General features: G+C 40.0%; 1 protein-coding gene across 4 annotated transcripts in view; it reads right to left on the bottom strand.

Annotated features, from left to right (window-relative positions):
* CACNA2D1 (calcium voltage-gated channel auxiliary subunit alpha2delta 1) overlaps positions 1-11,544 on the bottom strand; it is a 381,052-nt gene extending 369,508 nt beyond the window's left edge. For 3 of the 4 annotated variants that reach the window (XM_030479618.1, XM_030479620.1, XM_030479621.1), the window contains exon 1: positions 10,788-11,525. In XM_030479618.1, coding sequence (XP_030335478.1) covers positions 10,788-10,882 — 95 coding nt within the window. In that variant the 5' untranslated portion in view covers positions 10,883-11,525. Of the gene's footprint in view, positions 1-10,787 lie in introns of all 4 variants that reach the window. The other variant, XM_030479619.1, reaches the window with a different exon arrangement.
* Positions 11,545-18,694: the final 7,150 nt, after the last annotated feature.

Genomic DNA, 18,694 nt, shown 5'->3' with positions numbered 1-18,694 from the left:
AAATAAAAAAGAAAACACAAAAAAAAGTGAATTTGCAAAAGCCACTTACAGTTATCCTATGCATTACTAGATATTGCAGTATTTTGAAAAGGAAACTGTTTCTTCCCTAGAATTCCATACCTACAGAAAACTGTGTTTGTTCCTAATCTGAGGGAACATTTTTCAGTGCCTTCCTGCACATTAAGCAGTTCTTTTTTACATGGGTATTTGCTCAGTGGGGCACAGAAAATGAAGTGGTGTTGCAGCTTATCATTTAAAGGGAAGACATCTGAGATCACGCATGCTTTCTTTGTGATATCTTACTATTCCCTTCTGTATAGCCTAATACGGTCATGTATTACATTTTATTTTATATAATTTTTACAATTAGGTCTTGGCAGTGATGACTCATTTCATTGTGATGGAACCTAGTTGTGTTTAATCAGAAATTATTTTATGTGGATTCATCCTTGCACTCAGAATTTAAATGATACAGGACCAAAATACTCATTTTGCTGAAATGACACTGGTGCAAAGAACGATGAAATTGGGTACCTAATCATTTCCAAAGACATTTAGAGTATATCTTGAGACATACTCTTTGTCATGCAAGGAACCAATTAATCCTTTGTGTATTTCTAATCAGTCAAAAGTGACTACAAGGGCCAAATTCTGCTTTCAGCTACCAAATAGCTATTCCCCATGTGTATAGTATAGTGAAATCTCCTTAAAACATGGTACTGTACATATTAGTGATATTCCACATTATATATCTACCCACATAATCTGAAATATATCTAAAATATATTCATAACAGATAAAAGTCTAATTCAAGAAGATGCTAAGGCAAGAAAAGTGCCTTGCGAAATAACAAAAAGCCCCGTAAGTACTACACTTCATTGTTACTGTTTGTGGCAAGTCAAAATAATTGCAAGGGAAACTATGCTACTCCTGCTTGAAATCTTGGTGATTCTCAGGTAATTAGTGATTGCTACTGATCAACCTAAGCATGCTACTAGTCCAAAACTGGAAATAAGGTGATGCCAGACCACCTAAATAGCATTAATTACATACTTTTATGACCATTTTTCTTACAGAAACAGGACACCTTACAATACACAACACATTTATTGGAGCAAGATGACAATTGGGGTATCATTCCCATTTTAGAAATGGGAACAGAAGGACTAAAACCAGCAGTAGCTAGGGCTGCGAAAGACGCGGATAGATCAGGTTAATGAACTCAAGTGACATGAGCCCTCGGCTAGTATTGTACCCACCTATTACCTCCGCTTTAATCAGAAAGTACAAATATTCACAGTACAAATTGCAGATAAATTGGGCATCTACAGCTCCAATTGATTTCAGCAGTTGAGAACAACCATTTGCAATGTGGTGAAGGCGTGCAACTAGTGCGCAGCATTGGCATGAGTCAGATACGCTGGCTTCTGTTCACAATACTGTCTGCAGATTTTTGCTGACTCCTGTTAGTTTCTAAAAATGTTGTCAAGCTTATGTTTTTCAATCTGTGTACATCCAAGAAGTACAGCTCGTGGGGATTAACTTATTCTAGCTCCCCAGATCTCAAGTTACCAAAAGAAGCAGATACAACGGCACCTTTTCTACAAAGATTCTACTAAAAGCCCAAACCTTTGAGAACCAGGTACACCAGAGGTATTACCCATCCAGGAAAGGTTTGGTCATGCAAATTTCTGAGGTAAAGTGGGAATAAAGCAAAGACACATCTTAATAAACAAGGATTAACAGCTTAACAACACTTTTCAACTACAGACGGCTTTAGAGGCATTAGCTAACAAATTAATCTTGACGATAAACCCTTGCCTGACTAAATGGTAAAATACTGCAGTTTCCTACTTTACTGACAGAAAATAGTGTGGAAATGTAAGGTTCAAAACTCAAGAAATAATGTGAGGCAGATAAAGGGTGGCAGATAATAATAGAGAGACATACAACGATAAAGAACTCAGCCAAGATACACACTATTCAAGATGGACATTATACAAAACAAAATCAGAATATTTCTGATTAAAGTAAATTTAAAAAAGTCTATTACCTCTTCTATTTCTATCCTTTTGCTTTTCTTTTTTCTTCTTTCTTTTAAGTGCCACTGACTTAATTTATGAGAAAAGTCTCAGGTCAAGAAATACTTGCTGCATTAGGAAATACACACGGAGCTAACCATCCTAAGGAAGGGTAACTTTACACAGAAGATGATGTTGCAAGAAAGCTCACTGCTCACTCAATTTCCATCTTCTCTCGCCATGCATTCCTACATGTATGTCTCTCCACTTTAACTGGTCTTTGAAATAAAATCTAGTGAATTTATTACATCCATATATAAAAACAATAAAATTATATATGAAGCTAAGAGAAACAATGGACATTCAATAACCTCTGCTGGAACTATTTTAAATACTTACTGAAGAATAGTATACTATATATTATATTTTATTCTAATTCAACCTACTAAAAGAAATCAGCCATATACTGCAAAAAGGCAATGTATGCATTAATGTCTGCGTGAGAAGTCACCACACTTCTGGATTAAACTGACAAAACAGAATATCAACATATCTCATAGGGCAGAGCACTCCCCAAGTAAAGTGTATTGCCTCCAAGTGTCAGGCTGTATTTAGGATCCACAAGATCTCTACCAGATAGACTATTCAAATCCACACTGGGGAACTGCAAGGGTTCTTTCAGCGATATGCAAAATAAACCATTTTTCCCACTAGTCCACATCAGAATATCATAAATCAAAACTTCTCTCTTAATGGACTGGTGAACTTACCTCTCAGCATGTTGATTAGTCTAATGGGATATTGGATCTACATATGCAGGAGTAAGTTATTCACTCGTAAGAACGTGAGAAGGAAGAGTAAAAAACCCTAACTTTGTAATTCATACATCTAGTCATCTCTTTTTCACTACTCTCTTCCTTCCTGCAGTACTGACAAACAAAATTCTTCTAGCTCAAACTCGAAACATGCCGCTGTGACTCAGTTTCCTCGTATCAAGAGTGAACACAAGCCTGGTGTGGCAAATTTCTACTCTATGCAGGAAAACTTCTCTTTCACTGGTTTGTTTAAGACTACCTTAGTGCAGAAAGAAAAATGCAGCACAGTATTAGAAGTGACAATTGAGAAAAATCACATGCCTTGATGTAGGCTTTAGTCCTGCCACCCTTACCCAGAGAACTTTAATAGATTTATTTTTATGCCTACTTAAAGGAAGATTTAGTCCGTGCTTAGCAAAATATAATAAAAATCCCAGTAAAGATAAGGGAGGGAGAGATTATCTTGCTGGGAAACATTTTAAGATTTTGGACCAGTCTAGTGGGCAGCTGCAGAGGGGGAATAGGAGCACTTGAGTTAGAAAGTTGTTTGGATGAACCGAGTCTAATTTTTCTCCTTTAAATAATGAAAACTTAATTTATCATCCGATTGCTACAAAAACTAGACTGTGGAATCAGCAACTCCTTAGTGTTCTTATTTACTTCGCAAATCAGATCAAAAGTGAATCAGAATTTATTATAATGGATAAATTTCAAAGTCTTTGCTTGTAGACTTCAACTGAAGCTTTATAAGCATGAAGGCTGAAAAAAGGACCACTGCTCCAATATATACCTCTATGTTAAAGACAATGATTGCTGCGCAAAAAATTATTCTTAGCCCCTATGATCCACAGGACACTTTCTCTAAAAAAAAACCCTTTTCTCTGCATTCCTGGCTCTAGATTCATGGCTCTGGAGAAAAAGAGATTTCAAAATTGAAAAATGCTTAAGTCACTACATACAAAATCTGCTACAAAGTCAGACTGTAGTTCTTGTCCTGACCAACTCTGGAAAGAGAGGGAGTGAGAATGTAATTTAAAAAGAGAGTGAAAATCCAATAAAACATTTTTTATAATAGTCAGCAATATTATGACTTCACATTCATATTCCATGGGTATTTCAGGCCTGCTTCAGATTAAAAAAAGTCTGATTTTGAATTACTGTAATTAACTGCAAAAGCTTGCTGATTTGTTTATGCAAAATAAAGTCAATCTTTCTCATAAACTTGTTAGAATCTTAGTAAATAAATAGCAAAAATTGTACAAGGAACAGAAATTCAGCTCTTTGTCATCGGTTTGCTGGTGGTGCAGAGAGCAAAGTGTTGTAAGGAGGGACATAAGTAAAAACCCACAGTCCTTTCCCTAACATCAGTAGTGTAACATTACCAAATGGGGAGCCCTATTCTCATTACAGTGTGCTTGTGACAGAGGGAGTCTATTTTACGTTTCACCCTGAAAACTTATTAAGTCTGGGAGGGAGGGAGGAAGGTGTGAAACATCAAGCTTGCTTAGAAGCAGAGTAGGTAAAAAAATAGTTTGGAAAGCACTAGAGGAGGAAAAGACAAATCCCTCTTGAGCTGAATAGCCTCAGGCATATGCCATTATTTTTTAGCTATTAAAAAGTGTTGAGGCATATTTTTAAAATCTTCACTCCTCCCTGAATATTTTTTTTTCAGAAAACATGAACAGGACTTTTTAATTTCAGGGTAGAAACAGCATAGTCTGGCCCTAAATTGAGACTAACCAACCCATTATTGAAGCATAAATGCAGTTGAGAGTGATTTCACTACCGATGTTATACATTTGCACCCTAAGCGTGAGCCACTCCTGCATTACTACTGTGTGCGTTACACAATACTTACTGCTTGACATAAAAATCACATTCTGCAAACAATACTGATTCCAGTTCTCTTTTATTATTGGGAATCAGGAGGGAAAGAAGAATCACAACATTTTGTAGCAGCTATGACAAATTTTCTGTAGTAAGGATTGATTGGCACAAATGATGCAAAATCCTGTTCTTGGTCTGATGCTACAGAACAGAGCACTGCCCAATATATGTTTGAGAAAAGTTGAGTAGGATCAGGCTATTTAATAGATGCAACAAGAGAAATAAATCAGAGCTGCAATTTCAAATTCAAATCGCGTAACTATTCATTGATACCTGTCTTGCAGCAGCTATAGGTGGTATGAAAAAGCTGATGCAGGAATGAGCTAAGAGTGATCTAAGACACAACACGCAGGTGCTGCCCAGAAGAGAGGGCAGAAATGCAGTTATTATTTTGTACTTCTAAAGTTCCGTGTACTTTCAAGGTGCTAAATATGTTTTCCTGGGACACCAAGGACATTAAGCTGTCATTCTTTCTATCAAGAAGTCTGATTCAGCATTTGTAGAAGACATAATAAGGTATGGCATCTGGCTTTCCCAAATCATAGCTATGGTACAACAACTTTATTCCAGTGTTGTGTTCTAGTAAATCTTTTCTTCTAGTAAAGAAGGTATTCTAACAAGGCACTAGAAAACAACATTTTCTGTCGTCCATAGTGTCAGTTGTTGTCACTAAGGTCTTGGTAAGTGCTTTAAACAACATGCATCCCAAGCATACAGGGATCAAAAGCTCGTGTACTGCCGCAAAGAAGTACAAAACAGTCTGGGGCACAATTCTGCTTCTACTACAGTCAACAATAGCGAGAATGAATCATTTCTCCCTTAAACTACTAAAATGACTCTAAACTGCAACCCCTATCTTGCAGGGGTTTAAGTCAAACATCGGTCCAGAAGATTACACTACCTTGGGTAAAGGATTCTTGCAGAACAACAGAAAGAAGAAAGGCATAAGCATGTCAGATCACAATTATCAGCGGGCAACTGTAGTCTGTTTTGTTTCTTTGTTACAAAAGATTAAAGTAATAATAATTTGACCGTGCTTCCATCAATTTAAAATGCTCTGCTAGATAAATATTTTTAAGATCTGTACAACGGGCCTTCTATTTAACAATGAATACATTTCAGACTAATGTGCTGCCAAGCTCCAGCTCTTTTTCTAGCAGCTGAATTCTTGGATAAAATCATTTTGCAGGGTATGAGCAATGCAGTTCTGAAAATAGCATCACTGCAAAATGAAAGATGGCAAGAACCTCTACAATGCTTATTTATTTCAATGAAATTTCGCCTCTTATGATCAGTATCTACTTTGACATTCTAAGCTGAATTTTCACACTTAATAAAATGTAAATCTATAGATTTTGTAAATTTTGAGGCCCCAGCACACATTTCTAAGAAGGAAACAAGAAAAAAAAAAAATCACATTCACAATTTACATCATAAAATATGCAAAACAGAAAAATGATTCGTGGAACCACAAATTTGCATTTCTCACCACCACCTGTACAGAGACACTCACAAAAAGAAACCAACACCAATCAACAAGCTGTTTTGCCCTTATCTTTAAGTATGTTTCTACTAGAAGAATGGATTGGAGAGATGCTTTTTAAAATACCGGTGGGTTTACTCATCTTGCATAAAACTCAGCATCCAGACATGTGCTGCTGAGAAAACACTAAAAGGTGATACTGCACTTCCCTGATCCTAGGTAGATTACATCTTTTGGCTTTCTTTCCAATTCATTGATATGGAGATAGACTTCAGATAAATATTTTTTTCCTAATAATGAAGATTTTTAAATATACTGGAAAATACAATTTTCAAATGCGAAGGAGCATGGTATTTTACAATCCATTAACACAGCTGGCTTTTCTAATGAACATCAGCAATAAAATTGGCATTCTTCTATCACAGACTTTATGCTAAAAATGAGATTATATGTATACGCGATGTGTCAAAATCCCTGTGTCTGACAATAGAAACAGATGAACAGAACATATCGTAAGTATCCTCTACCCACATTCAGTCACTAATTCTATATAGAGAGTGATGTTGTGTACCAAACCCAGCTACATTCTCAGCAAGCTCTACACTTGTTCGGTCCATGTGCAGAAACTAAAAATATGAATGTCCCAGTTGTGCAAGCCCTAATTCACATGACTCATACAGACTTCCCTGAGCTGTCCTAATGACACCAAAACAGTAAGGATGATTCATGAAAATGAAAAATGAGAATATACAATGTCTCTTCTAAAAATTTCCTGCCTGTATACATATATATACATGTTCATATGTATATTATTTTTATCTTTTGTATATTATTTTTATCTGCAGATGTTTTACACCATTTATTTAAGTAAAAGATCTGGCTTGAATATAATGTATAGCTTAATATCTACATACAGAACAGGTGACTGAGGAGGAAAAAAGGATAAAAGATAAAGGATAAAAGATAAAAGAGTGGGGGAGGGAAATTAGAGAAAAGAAAATAAAGACAGACATTAAGCTATATCCAGAATGATGTAATTACAGTGACAGTCCCACTGGTATTGAAAGGCTTCATCTGTAGGTTTATCAAAATTAAAATATCTGCTTTGCTTTATTGGTTAATTCTTCTTTTTTAATCAGTACACACAGGTTTATCATCAGAAAGCAGCAGATATATCTTTATATCATACATTACTCGCTATCAGTAAAAATCAACACTGGTAAGACATACTGTGTCATACTTTAGAATTACAACATATTTTTAAACTCAAGACTATCTGTTTTGATGCAGTATAGATAAAAGAACAGAAATAAAGTGAGTCCTGTGCAAGCTTTATAACAAAACACACAAACTGCATTTACTGAATAGTACTTTTTTTTCCTCAAGCCCGTATAAATGTGGATAAATAAATACATCTGGCTGCAAAGAAGAAAGCGCTTAGCGTACTGTGCTAGCAGTAGTATGGTTATAGTGACAGGAGTACTACATACAACAATATTCTCATATAAGTGCAAAATATCTGCTGTGCTGCATGTATAATTGAAGTACTTGGAGTTGCTATGTTAAAAGTAAGAACATGATATCCTGTACCAACATATAATACATCCCTAATAGATGATACAATGAAAATTATATGCTTTAATGAAACTGAATATGTATCGACAGGTAGCTAAGCCTTATAGCTAAAGATCAAGACATAATTACTGCTATACCTAAATAGTCCATTAAAAAAAAAAGCCTTCAACATTTGCAGTGAAATACTCCAACACAGGAAGCAACAAATGCAATTATGCCACCTGCTCAGATTCACAATGAAAAATTAAGGCTCCCATTTCATACAGCATAACCCTTCCCTTGAAATTCTCTTGGGTTGCTGGCTAAATATATCAGAGCCTTTTTGCCTTGTCAGAGAAGTAAAATTAATCAAGTGCCTGGGATTCTATCAAACAGGCATTCCTTAAACCTTCACCATTTTTTTGCTAAGAATGTTTCATACTTGCATACTTCTGCTCAGGACTTCTGAATACTTCAGTAAAATCATATGTTAAACTACATATTGATGCAGAAGGAACAGATGACTGAAGGGAAAGAGATTGTATAATAATGAGTTGTTAATGAAATCATGAACTATATAGTCCAGATTATGCACATTGTTCAGACAACATCTGGGAAATGCTGCTTCCTCACACCAACTTTTTAGCTAAGAGGAAAGGAGACTGAAAATAATGGAGAGAGAGCAGATAGCTAAGAACATAATATCAGCATACCTTCGGTTCTTTAATTATTAATGTCCTTTCTTTCCTTTATTATCCCCTCCTGTGTTTTTTTCCTATTTTTAATATTCTTAAAATATTAAGTCTTTCACATTAATGGCATTTGCGTCACCACTTCTTGTTCTTCCCCATTTGTAATCTACAGTGGGAAAAACACCGCTGTCAAGCTTAATAAAGAACCCCAAAAATGTTTTCTCTTTCACCTGTTACATCATTACTTTTTGCAAAGCAGCTCTCCCTGCATCAACCTGTTGTGCTATCTTCTAAACGAACCAAACCCTCCTTGCACTTTGATTTAATTTCAAAGTGGAAACATCACTGTGAAGGACGGATAGGTGCTATAGACTGTTTCTACAATATTTCAATGGAATAATGAGAAAAAAGAAAGTCAACAGCAAGTGGATTGTGCAGAACATGGAAATGCTGAGGACTAATATCATATTCTGAATTACTTAATCGTAGGTATAGTTATAATTAAAGTTACATTATATATTTCCCTGTTGACAATTTCTACGTTATCATGACTGGCAGTTAAGGCAAATTCTGAAGGGAATAAGCAAACACAGAGAGGGGGACAAAAACAGTTTTAAGGAAATATCACATAATGTTATGCTAAAAAGTGATCTAGACTTCTGTTTGAAATTGTACAATATTCTTTTTATATAGTATTCTTTTAATTTCACTAGGTTCCACACTTCTTTATCCTTTAAATCTAGAAAAATCTATGTAGAAGATAAATTTAATTACTTGTGTATGATAACTTATCAGCTCAGTAAGAAAGAGTAAATACAGGAGCTCAAACACGAGAAAAGCACTGACTTAAAAAGCCCTGGCTTTGTATTTTGTCACTCTCACTTCTATGTGACACAGCTTTATAAACTGCAACAGAAGAGTATTTTAAAAGATAATTTTCCCTTCAATGAAAGGCTATATTTATTAAACTTAAAAGATATTAAGTGGTTATTTTATACTTATCTTTGTATTTCTTTCTTTCATTTAACAGTGGGAGCATCCCTTTGAGTCTCTCATAATGGCACCGATACTCAGAACTGAATCCAATTATAACAACCTACCAGCAGTACTAATTGGTGAAAATGCATTGCTGGTAATTGCTGTAAACTCATCCTTCTGCACCGGGTGAAAGAGGGCTATAAATTCTACCCAGCGTTAAACAATAGGGAAGACTACCATTAGCACTGTTTTTCTTATGTAAAATGCATTGAAGTGAGTCATCCACTTAAAAGTTACCTAGATGTGGCTTTAACTCGGATTCAGGGACTAAGGTAAGTGCTTCCAAACAACAAAAAAAGAATATAAAAATAATAAGGTAAAAAAGAGAAGAAAAAGGAAGGAAACTCTATCCATAGTGTTTTGTTGTTGATCTCTTTTTCACCCCAATATGCAGGCGAATCTCCAGTATGATGGAAGCTTATTTTTGCGTTTCTTTCATTGCATGCTTTCATTATGTGATCTTTCCACTGCTCTGGGCAACACTTCCATGCTGCTAAGCATGAAGTGCTTTAAAGATCTCTATCTCGCGGCCACGCAAAACACAAAGCTGCTCGCACCGAGAGCATCCCTCAGCTCCCGCAAAGGCGGGTTTTGAGAAGTAACGATTTGCAAGGCCAGCGCTGAGGAAAGCGGTTCTTCAGCTGTGTTGCTTTAAGGATGCTGAACCGCTTCGGTGTGGCACAGGCGTGGGCACCATCCCGCACCCCCCACAGCCGCGGGCACAAAACATACCCCGCGGCTGCCAACACCCTCCCGGGTACGCTGGACCGCGGCCAGGCAGGGGGGAGCTGAGGCATCGGCTCTGAACTCCGAGCATTGCCCTCTGCCTGATTCACACGCTAGAAAAATCTGCCTTTTGAGCGGATTTTCACAAAATCGAGAAAGTTTTAGATTTTAAATATTTTTTCAATAGTGTCAGAACTCCAGCCAGGCTGAAATAACCTTTGTGGGAGGAGGGGGCGGGCTCTGTGTAACTCGAAACTTTCCTCTCAGCACGGCCGAGCTGCCGGGGTATATTTAGAGCCGGGATGTGCTCCGGAGAGGGGCTCCAAGGAGAAGCTTTCACCTCACAAGTCCCGCCGCCGGTCGTGACAGGGGCACGCTCCTCTCCTCCCGGCACCCCGTACTACCATGACTCTTTCCTAAGCGAAAACAGCCGAAATCCTGCAATTTCACCTCACCGCCCGGACTTACTTTATTTATTTCCCTTTGTATTGTGGCCGGCGCCGCGCTCCCCCCGGCGCAGCCCCGGCCGTGCCCCCCGCCCGCACCCCTATCCTCACCCCGCGGGACTTACGTGGTAGCTGAGGGGAAAGGTCCCTCCGAGGAGTGGTTCATCACCAGGGAGTGGAAAAGTGTCAGGCTAAAGACCAGCAGCCAGCCAGCAGCCATCTTCCTGATCGAAGATCGATCCCCCTTCCCCAAGTCGGCGAGACGGCAATAATAATAAATTCAATTATCGTGTGTGGTGTGCTGGTGGCGGGGGGGGGGGGCCTGTTGTTTTTTAAAGCCTCCTCCGCTCCCCCCCACCCGCCCCCTCGCAGGAGGCGCAGCCCAGAGATGTGCGGAGAGAAGCGGGAGCGCTGCCGAGGGTGGGAAGGAGGAGGAGAAACGATGGAGATCTGTGGGTGGAGAAGGGAAGAAGAGAAATAGAGAAGAGAGAGGGAGAGATACTCTACTCTCTGCTACTCCAGCAGCAGCTCCAGCTTCATCTGATCCGCCGCCATCAGAGCTACTTTTGTAACAGATCCCCGCTCACTCTGTGTGTCCTTCCCTGATTTATTCCCCCGATTGCAGAGCAGGAGGAGGAGGAGAGAGGCAAGGCGGGGTGGGGGCTCCTGAAAGGAGAAGAGGAAAGAAGGGAAGAGTTAGAGACGGGCAGACCGCTCCCGGCTCCTTCTTTCCCTGCCGGCAGCGGGGGAGCGTCGGGGCGGGGAGCAGGGGAGGGCGCCGGGCGCTGTGGCCGCCGCGCTCCTTACAAGGCAGCCAAGGAACTCCCGGGCCGGGCCGGGCCCCCGCGGGAGCCGCGCCCGCCCCGCTCCGCCCGCCGCGGGCTGCGTGCCTCACCTCCCGCCGCCCGGACGCTATTTTTAAAACCGCTTCGTGCCTTGTTTTAATTCCTCGCCTCCCGCCCCCCCTCCCGTTTAAGCACAGCCTCACACAGCCCGTGTGCCACCAGCCGGGGCTGCGCTTTCAAACACACATAGAGATAAATACCGCTCGTTCGCTGCTGCTGTAGCAGCGCTCCCCCAGCGCGGACGGGCGAGTCCGGCGCGGTGCCGCGGTGCGGACCGGAGCTGTCCTCCGCGGGGTCCCGTCCTCGGCGCCGCTCTTGGAAAGAGGGTCCCTGGGGCCAGGGCGGGGAGGCCGCAGGGTTCACCCCGGCCCAACCGCGCCTCTAACCTAGACCATTAATTTCAGGTTCCTCTGAGAGGACAAATTCCGTCTCTCGTCCGTTATTTTATCCGTGTTCACCAGTCTCTGTGGCAACTATAATGGGGAGAGTAACCCAGGGAAAGATCTCTTAGCTTATTCACTAAAGCAGTCAAAACTTCGGTGACAATTCTGGTTTTCTTTTAGCTCTGTGGGTTGTTATTTTCGTTTGGCTTGCTTTCTTTTCATATGTTTATATATTTTTATATAATTATATACAATTATGCAATTATAATTATATCCTAGTATATTTAATTAGTCCAACAGGTGAAAATGAAAGAGCAGATCCAGTATTCCTGCTTTTTCACATCCTATATATTTAGGGATCACATCATCTTGAATGTATTAACTCGCAACAATTTCCATAAACCAGAAAAGTGCTCATCTCTATTTTAAAGGTGGCAAAAGGACCAAAGCTGAGATCCACAAATGAAGAATGGAGTGTTCACATTGCTGAGGCTCGAAGCCAGCACAATATTTCAGTTGCAATCTGTACAGCATGCAGTCACTCATCTACATTGTTTCTGGATTGGAGCTGGCACTTTGGAGCTAGTGGGAAGAACTCCCAGTTGTCTTCACCTATCCACCTACCTGCAGGTACGTAGGATTCAGGGTTTGGATGGAAGTCCGAAATAGCAATTTCTGAAATGATACTGCAGCCTGCAGACTCGAACAGGCTGAAGAGTATCTACAGACTAGCTTTTGTACATCTCCATAGGCTTTACGGTTTGGCCACATCAAGCGCAACGCTTCAGCTACTAAGCCAACCATATCTTGGGCTGCATCCAAAGGAGCATGGCCAGCAGGTCAAAGAAGGTGATTCTCCCCCTCTGCTCACTCTCATAAGACCCCACCTGGGCTACTGTGTCCGGCTCTGGGGCCCTCAGCACAGGAAAGACACGGACCTGTTGGAGACGGTCCAGAAGGAGGGCCACAAAAATTATCAGAGGGGTGGAGCTCCTCTCCTATGAGGAAAGGCTGAGACGATTGGCATTGTTCAGCCTGGAGAAGAGAAGACTCTGGGGAGACTTTATTGCAGACTTTCAAAGGGGTCTATAATAAAGATGGGAGAGACTTTTTATCAGGGCCTGTTGCAGTAAGACAAGGGGTAATGGTTTTAAACTAAAAGAGGGGAGATTCAGGCTGGATGTGAGGAAAAAATACTTTACCATGAGGGTGATAAAATACTGGCACAAGTTGCCCAGAGAGGTGGTGAATGCGCCATCCCTGGAGACATTCAAGGCCAGGCTGGATGCGGTTCTGCGAAACCTGGTGTAATTGAAGATGTCCCTGCTCATTGCAGAGGAGTTGGACTGGATGACCTTTGAAGGTTCCTTCTAATCCAAACTATTCTATGATTCTGTTCTATGATTCTACAACTGCTCCTCTGAGCACCTCTGCTTTCCTGACAGGGCGCAGAGGCAGCGGTGGCCTCTGCTGCAGAGTACAATGGGTAACTGCAGAGTCACTGGTATGGGAGACGGAAGTCCTGCTTCACGCATGATGTATAGCAATGATCTCCATGCTGGGGAGTGGAGTAAATGTCTGGAGAAATGCACAGAAGAAAGAGGCTGGAAATATGGAGTCATTCAGGTTGCAAAGGCCGTGACAGATTCACTTCTTAGAGCATAATTTAAAGTATCTACTCACTTTATGGGGCCCCATAACACTTAAGGGTAGCATTGCCTGGTATCAGTTTGGTTATGAACATGAATATTCCACAAAAAAACACTGGTTCTGGTCCTTTATAGGGCTCTGAAGGTCAGCAGAAGTTCATGCCTAAACTCTGCTGAGATCCACAAACTAGATGTTCTGTTAGTTGTGCCCCCAAACACCTACAGCCTCTCAGTGGGTAGCGTAGGGGTGGATTAACACTCCAGCAACACTCCTTCAGAGTAAAGGGTGGAAATGCCTCGCCTGACTGCTTCCCTACCTGAAGGATCCAGCATTTGCCCATGTCATCTCTGCTCAACAGGGAAGTGCTTGTGTTCAATTCCCAGCTGTGCTTCTACCAGAGGCCCACACATTGCTCACCAAGCTGTGGGCTGGGAAAAAGGTGCTCTCCCACAGAAATGGGCAAGCAGAAAAGGATGCACAAGAGAGGGTGCAAATGACTGTGCAAACTGTGCAAAGCCCCATGGGAAATAGCTTCAGTAGGTGGGAATAAGCAAAACCACTCTCCCCCAGACATACTGTTTCAATATAACATACAGGAGACGAAGACAGATCAAAGAAAGATAACATAAAATAATAAATAGAGAAGTATAGTGTTACACAGGGATGTTTCTTTCATCATTAGTGTAATTTTCTATAAGCCTCCGTTTCTGATGCTGCATCCATCATTTATAGAGCTCCTTAGGGCAATAATTATTACAACTAATAATTCCAACAGCAATAACACATGGCTACCAATGCAACGGTGCAATGCCTGGGTGGGTTGACACCCCACCTAGTACTGTAAAGTCCAGATTGTGACTGTTGCATCAGTACTAATACACTGCAATAACAGCTGAAATAGGAAAAGTATGCTGGAGAAAATAATGCTATGTTTCATTGGAGCAATATTTGAAATACCAAATCTACCGTGCTGTTTACAATTATATTACAAGACTACCTGCAAGGTAGTCTTGTACAATCCTATAGTGAATGCTACTTAGGTGCAAGTGAATGCCTGTGGAGCTCACTGAAACTCGGGGATGGAGGAGAAAAGTTCTCTATATGTGGCTCCGGAATATGGAAGAAATACACAGGTTAGCTCCAAACAAGCTGGTTAAGGTCTTAAGGAACAGCCAGGGCTGGAAAATGGAGCTCAGCAGGGGCTCCCCTATGTGGCATTCATGGGAATACTCAGATCTGTGATACACAACTCAAGTTCAGCCTGCAAGCTTTACAAGATTTACAAGCAAACTTGGACTGGAGCCCAGTTTTGAAAAAAACTGGACTCAGATAACAGTTTTCCTTCAAAATTAAGTGAGGTTTGAAGCTGGGTTTTGAATTTTTGCCTTTTTTTCAATCTGAAACTTAGGAAACCAGAAGCGTGAGGAAGAAAACAATGCAGGAGTTACTCCAGGAGTAATGTGTTATTTACTAATTACTAACCCTTCTGCTTCACTTAATTATGTATGGCTTAGAAATGCATTTAAATGCCAGGTTTTTAATAAAGATGCAGAATGCTTAGAAATGTTGACCTCATGTACAAACATGTATCAATATGAGTAGTTATGCTCAAATGAGTTCCCATTAGCTTTAAGTGTGATTGACTTAAAACATAATACTATGAGAATTCAGTATCTTGATATTTCTTCATCCTCCCTAATCCAGAAAATAAAACCAGCCCCACAAACATAGTTTCATCATTAAATTTTAAAAAGCCATTAATCTCTCCTAAGCGATATCAATTCCTTTACATTTGATGATCATACTCTTTCCCTATGCAGTCACATTTCAGACAATATGTTAAATACATGATTTGTACTTCACAGTAATGTTGCACTGCAGATATTCTTATAATTTATCCGTGTTAAGGTTCCTAAAGATCTATTACAGCTGACAAACCTTCTTTTTTAAGCACTTAAATATAGACTGGAATGACAAACCTCAAAAGTAAATCTTTCTTCATTCTTACTTCACCTCATTCTAAACTTACTGCCTGTCGTATCTGACCGAGATCTTTTTGTGAAGGAGCACAGGAATGGCAGGGATTGATATAATGAGAGGGTCTTTACAAAAACTTTGCTTTGCACCAACTTGGTGGGCTTGGCAAGGTTAGGCTTATGGTTGGACTAGATGATCTTAAAGGTCTTTTAAAACCTAAATGACTCTATTCTATTCCATTCTATGATTCTACTGAAGTTACTGGGAATCTTTCAATTGACCATGGTGGTCCGTACATCAGAAATAGAAATTCCTATTGCAGAAATACAAAATATATTTTGCAACAAAGGCTTCTTTTCAGTTCAGTATATCAGTAACAAGTATTAATTAATGATCAAGCTTTTCTCTTTAATTTCAGTTTATGGATATATTATTTACATTTTCATAAATTATTTACCCTGTGGCAAATCCAGCATAAGAGACAAAAAATTGGGGCCTTCTGCCTCTTAATAATTTTTAAAAAACTCCAAATATATTAGGCTAGAACCAGATTCTAAGTTTTATTGATCTGGTTTTATGCTTGTATACAAATTCATTCTTCAGCAATCAGCATTAAAAGAGAACAGTAGCAGCTTAAGACTTAATATATACAGTGATTGCAGCACTTGTGTGAACAGAGAGCACACAATGACCGAATGTCTTAAAGGTCATGGTTTTTTGGGGTTATATTCAATGAATCTGTAGTGGCTGTTATTCTCTCTGACCCTAATCTGCAGTGTGCTGTGTACGCTTCACCTTTGTCCTTGGGGTGTAAAGATGGAAACTGAGACATCATTTGGTTCAGCCAAAATGTGCTTGCTGAAATAATCTATGGCAGGGTCTTATTGCATGTCCAAAGAAGAGGAATGAAGATGGTGAAGGGTCTAAAGCACAAGTCTTATGAGGAATGGCTGTGGGAACTGGGGTTGCTTAGCCTGGAGAAAAGGAGGCTGAGGGCAGACCTTATCGTCTCTACAACTACTTGAAAGAAGGTTGTAGCAATGTGGGGGTCAGCCTCTTCTTCCAAGTAACAAGTGATAGGACAAAGGAAAATAGCCTCAAGCTGCATCAGGGGAGGTTTAGGTTGGATAGTAGGAAAAATGTCTTTTTACCACAAGGGTTGTCAAGCATTGGAACAGGCTGCCCAGGGAAGTGGTTGAGTCACCATCCCTGGAGGTATTTAAAAGACATGCAGCTGTGGTGTTTGGGAACATGATTTAGTGCTGGACTTTTCAGTGCTGGGCTAGCGGTTGGACCCAATGATCTTAAAAGTCTTTCCCAACCTTAATGGCTCTATGATTCTATGATAATCAGTGCTACAGGAATGCCAAAATATCATTTTGTTCCTGGCATGTGATAACTTCTTTATGTCTGTGTGTTACATAGGGCAGGAAGGAGAAATCTTACTGAGTAATTCTCATTCTGTTTGCTTGTTCAGGACTGACTAGAGAGTGCAGGCAGCCTTATCTCAATTTCTAATTTCAGGGGAAAAAAAACCCTCTTATCGAAGTCTGCACCAGATAGAAATGCAGGATCCATCCCATTGCAAGTGAGCTGAATTGGTTTACATATTTGAATCAGGTAGATATATTTTTATGTTGTAAAAACTTTGTCAGCTACATCCAGCAGCAAGGTAGTCAACACTGTTTTGTTCTCACCCTTGTTTTTATTTCCATTTGAGAAGCATGCTGAATCTAGTAGCAAATCTTTCCCTGGTATAATTGTTGTGGGGTTTTTTTTCTTGTTATCAGATTCAAGGAAAACATTCATCCTCATTCTAGTCATGAGAGCAGAGATGTATGCATTTCCATACTGCAATTTTTTTGTTTGGTTAGTTTTTTTGACGCTGCTGTTAAACCAACAATAATTTTAGGATAGTTTAATGTTGAAACTTGGAGCCCAGTGAAGTAAGTATTCTCTCTGTGAACCAAAGAAAACTGTCTTAACACAAAATGCCAGGCAGGTGAAACTTTATCCGTTGTGCTGTTTTTGACCAGGCTAAAGTATTTTCTTCACAGTAGCTAGGATGGGGCTACGTTTTGGATTTGTGCTGACTATGAGCAGTGTTTACATAGAGCCAAAGCCTTTTCTGCTCCTCACATCACCCCATCAGTGAGCAGGCTGGGGGTACATGAGGAGTTGGGAGGGGACACAGCTGGGACAGCTGACTCCAACTGGCACAAGGAATATTCCACACCATAAGACATCATGCTCAGCATATAAAGCTGGGAAAGAAAAAGGAAGTGCGGGACATTCACAATGATGGTGTTTGTCTTCCCATGTAACCATTAACGTGTGATGGAGTCCTGCTTTCCTGGAGATGGCTGGATACCTGCCTGCTGATGGGAAGCAGTGAATTAATTCCTTGTTTTGCTTTGCTTGTGTGTGTGGCTTTTGCTTTACCTGTTAAACTGCCTCTATCTCAACCCACGAGTTTTCTCACTTTTACTCTTGTGATTCTCTCCCCCATTCCACCAGGGGGGAGTGAGCAAGCAGATGTGTGGGGCTTCAGTTGCCAGTTGGGGTTAAACCACAACACCCATTTAAGGAGGAAGCATAATGCAAATATAGTCAATTATCACTGATCCTAGTACCTCTATGCAGGACAACGCAGCCCTATGTGGAGATAATAGTTTGGTTCTGAAAGGCTCTATGTTCATTCTAGTATAATTATTACAGTTCTGAGTTTCAAAGGAAAATGAAAGTTTTTTCTTCAAGAAACACTGTGCTGTATTTCACAGTGTAATGTAGAAGTGCTCATTGTAAATCTCATATTGATATTGTGATACTAGTCACAGAAAACCATAAATGTCAATAATCTTGCTGGAGGAAACCCTCAATCATAAGTGTTAAACCATGATATGTTCTGATCTTGTAAAAAAATATAACTTCTAAAACCAGTCATACAAATAACATACATGTTTTATGCAAGGGTGTGATTAAATGATAAAATTCCTTAGTACAACCTTGTCTATTTTCCACCCAGCCCCTAATTTGTTTAAATTAGTTTATTACACCCCTCCCATCAACTTTAAGCGATACAATTCTTTCCTGAAACCAAAATTATACGTGTATTTCTTCTTTCACCTCCTAAATCAGGCATTTCTCTCCCACATTTTCACCCTGTGAAACTCATCC

This window comes from Strigops habroptila, chromosome 3, assembly GCF_004027225.2.
Source record: "Strigops habroptila isolate Jane chromosome 3, bStrHab1.2.pri, whole genome shotgun sequence".
Classification (NCBI taxonomy): Eukaryota; Metazoa; Chordata; class Aves; order Psittaciformes; family Psittacidae; genus Strigops; species Strigops habroptila.
The sequence above is the reverse complement of the archived record's forward strand: the minus strand, read 5'-3'. Positions and strand labels throughout refer to the sequence as shown.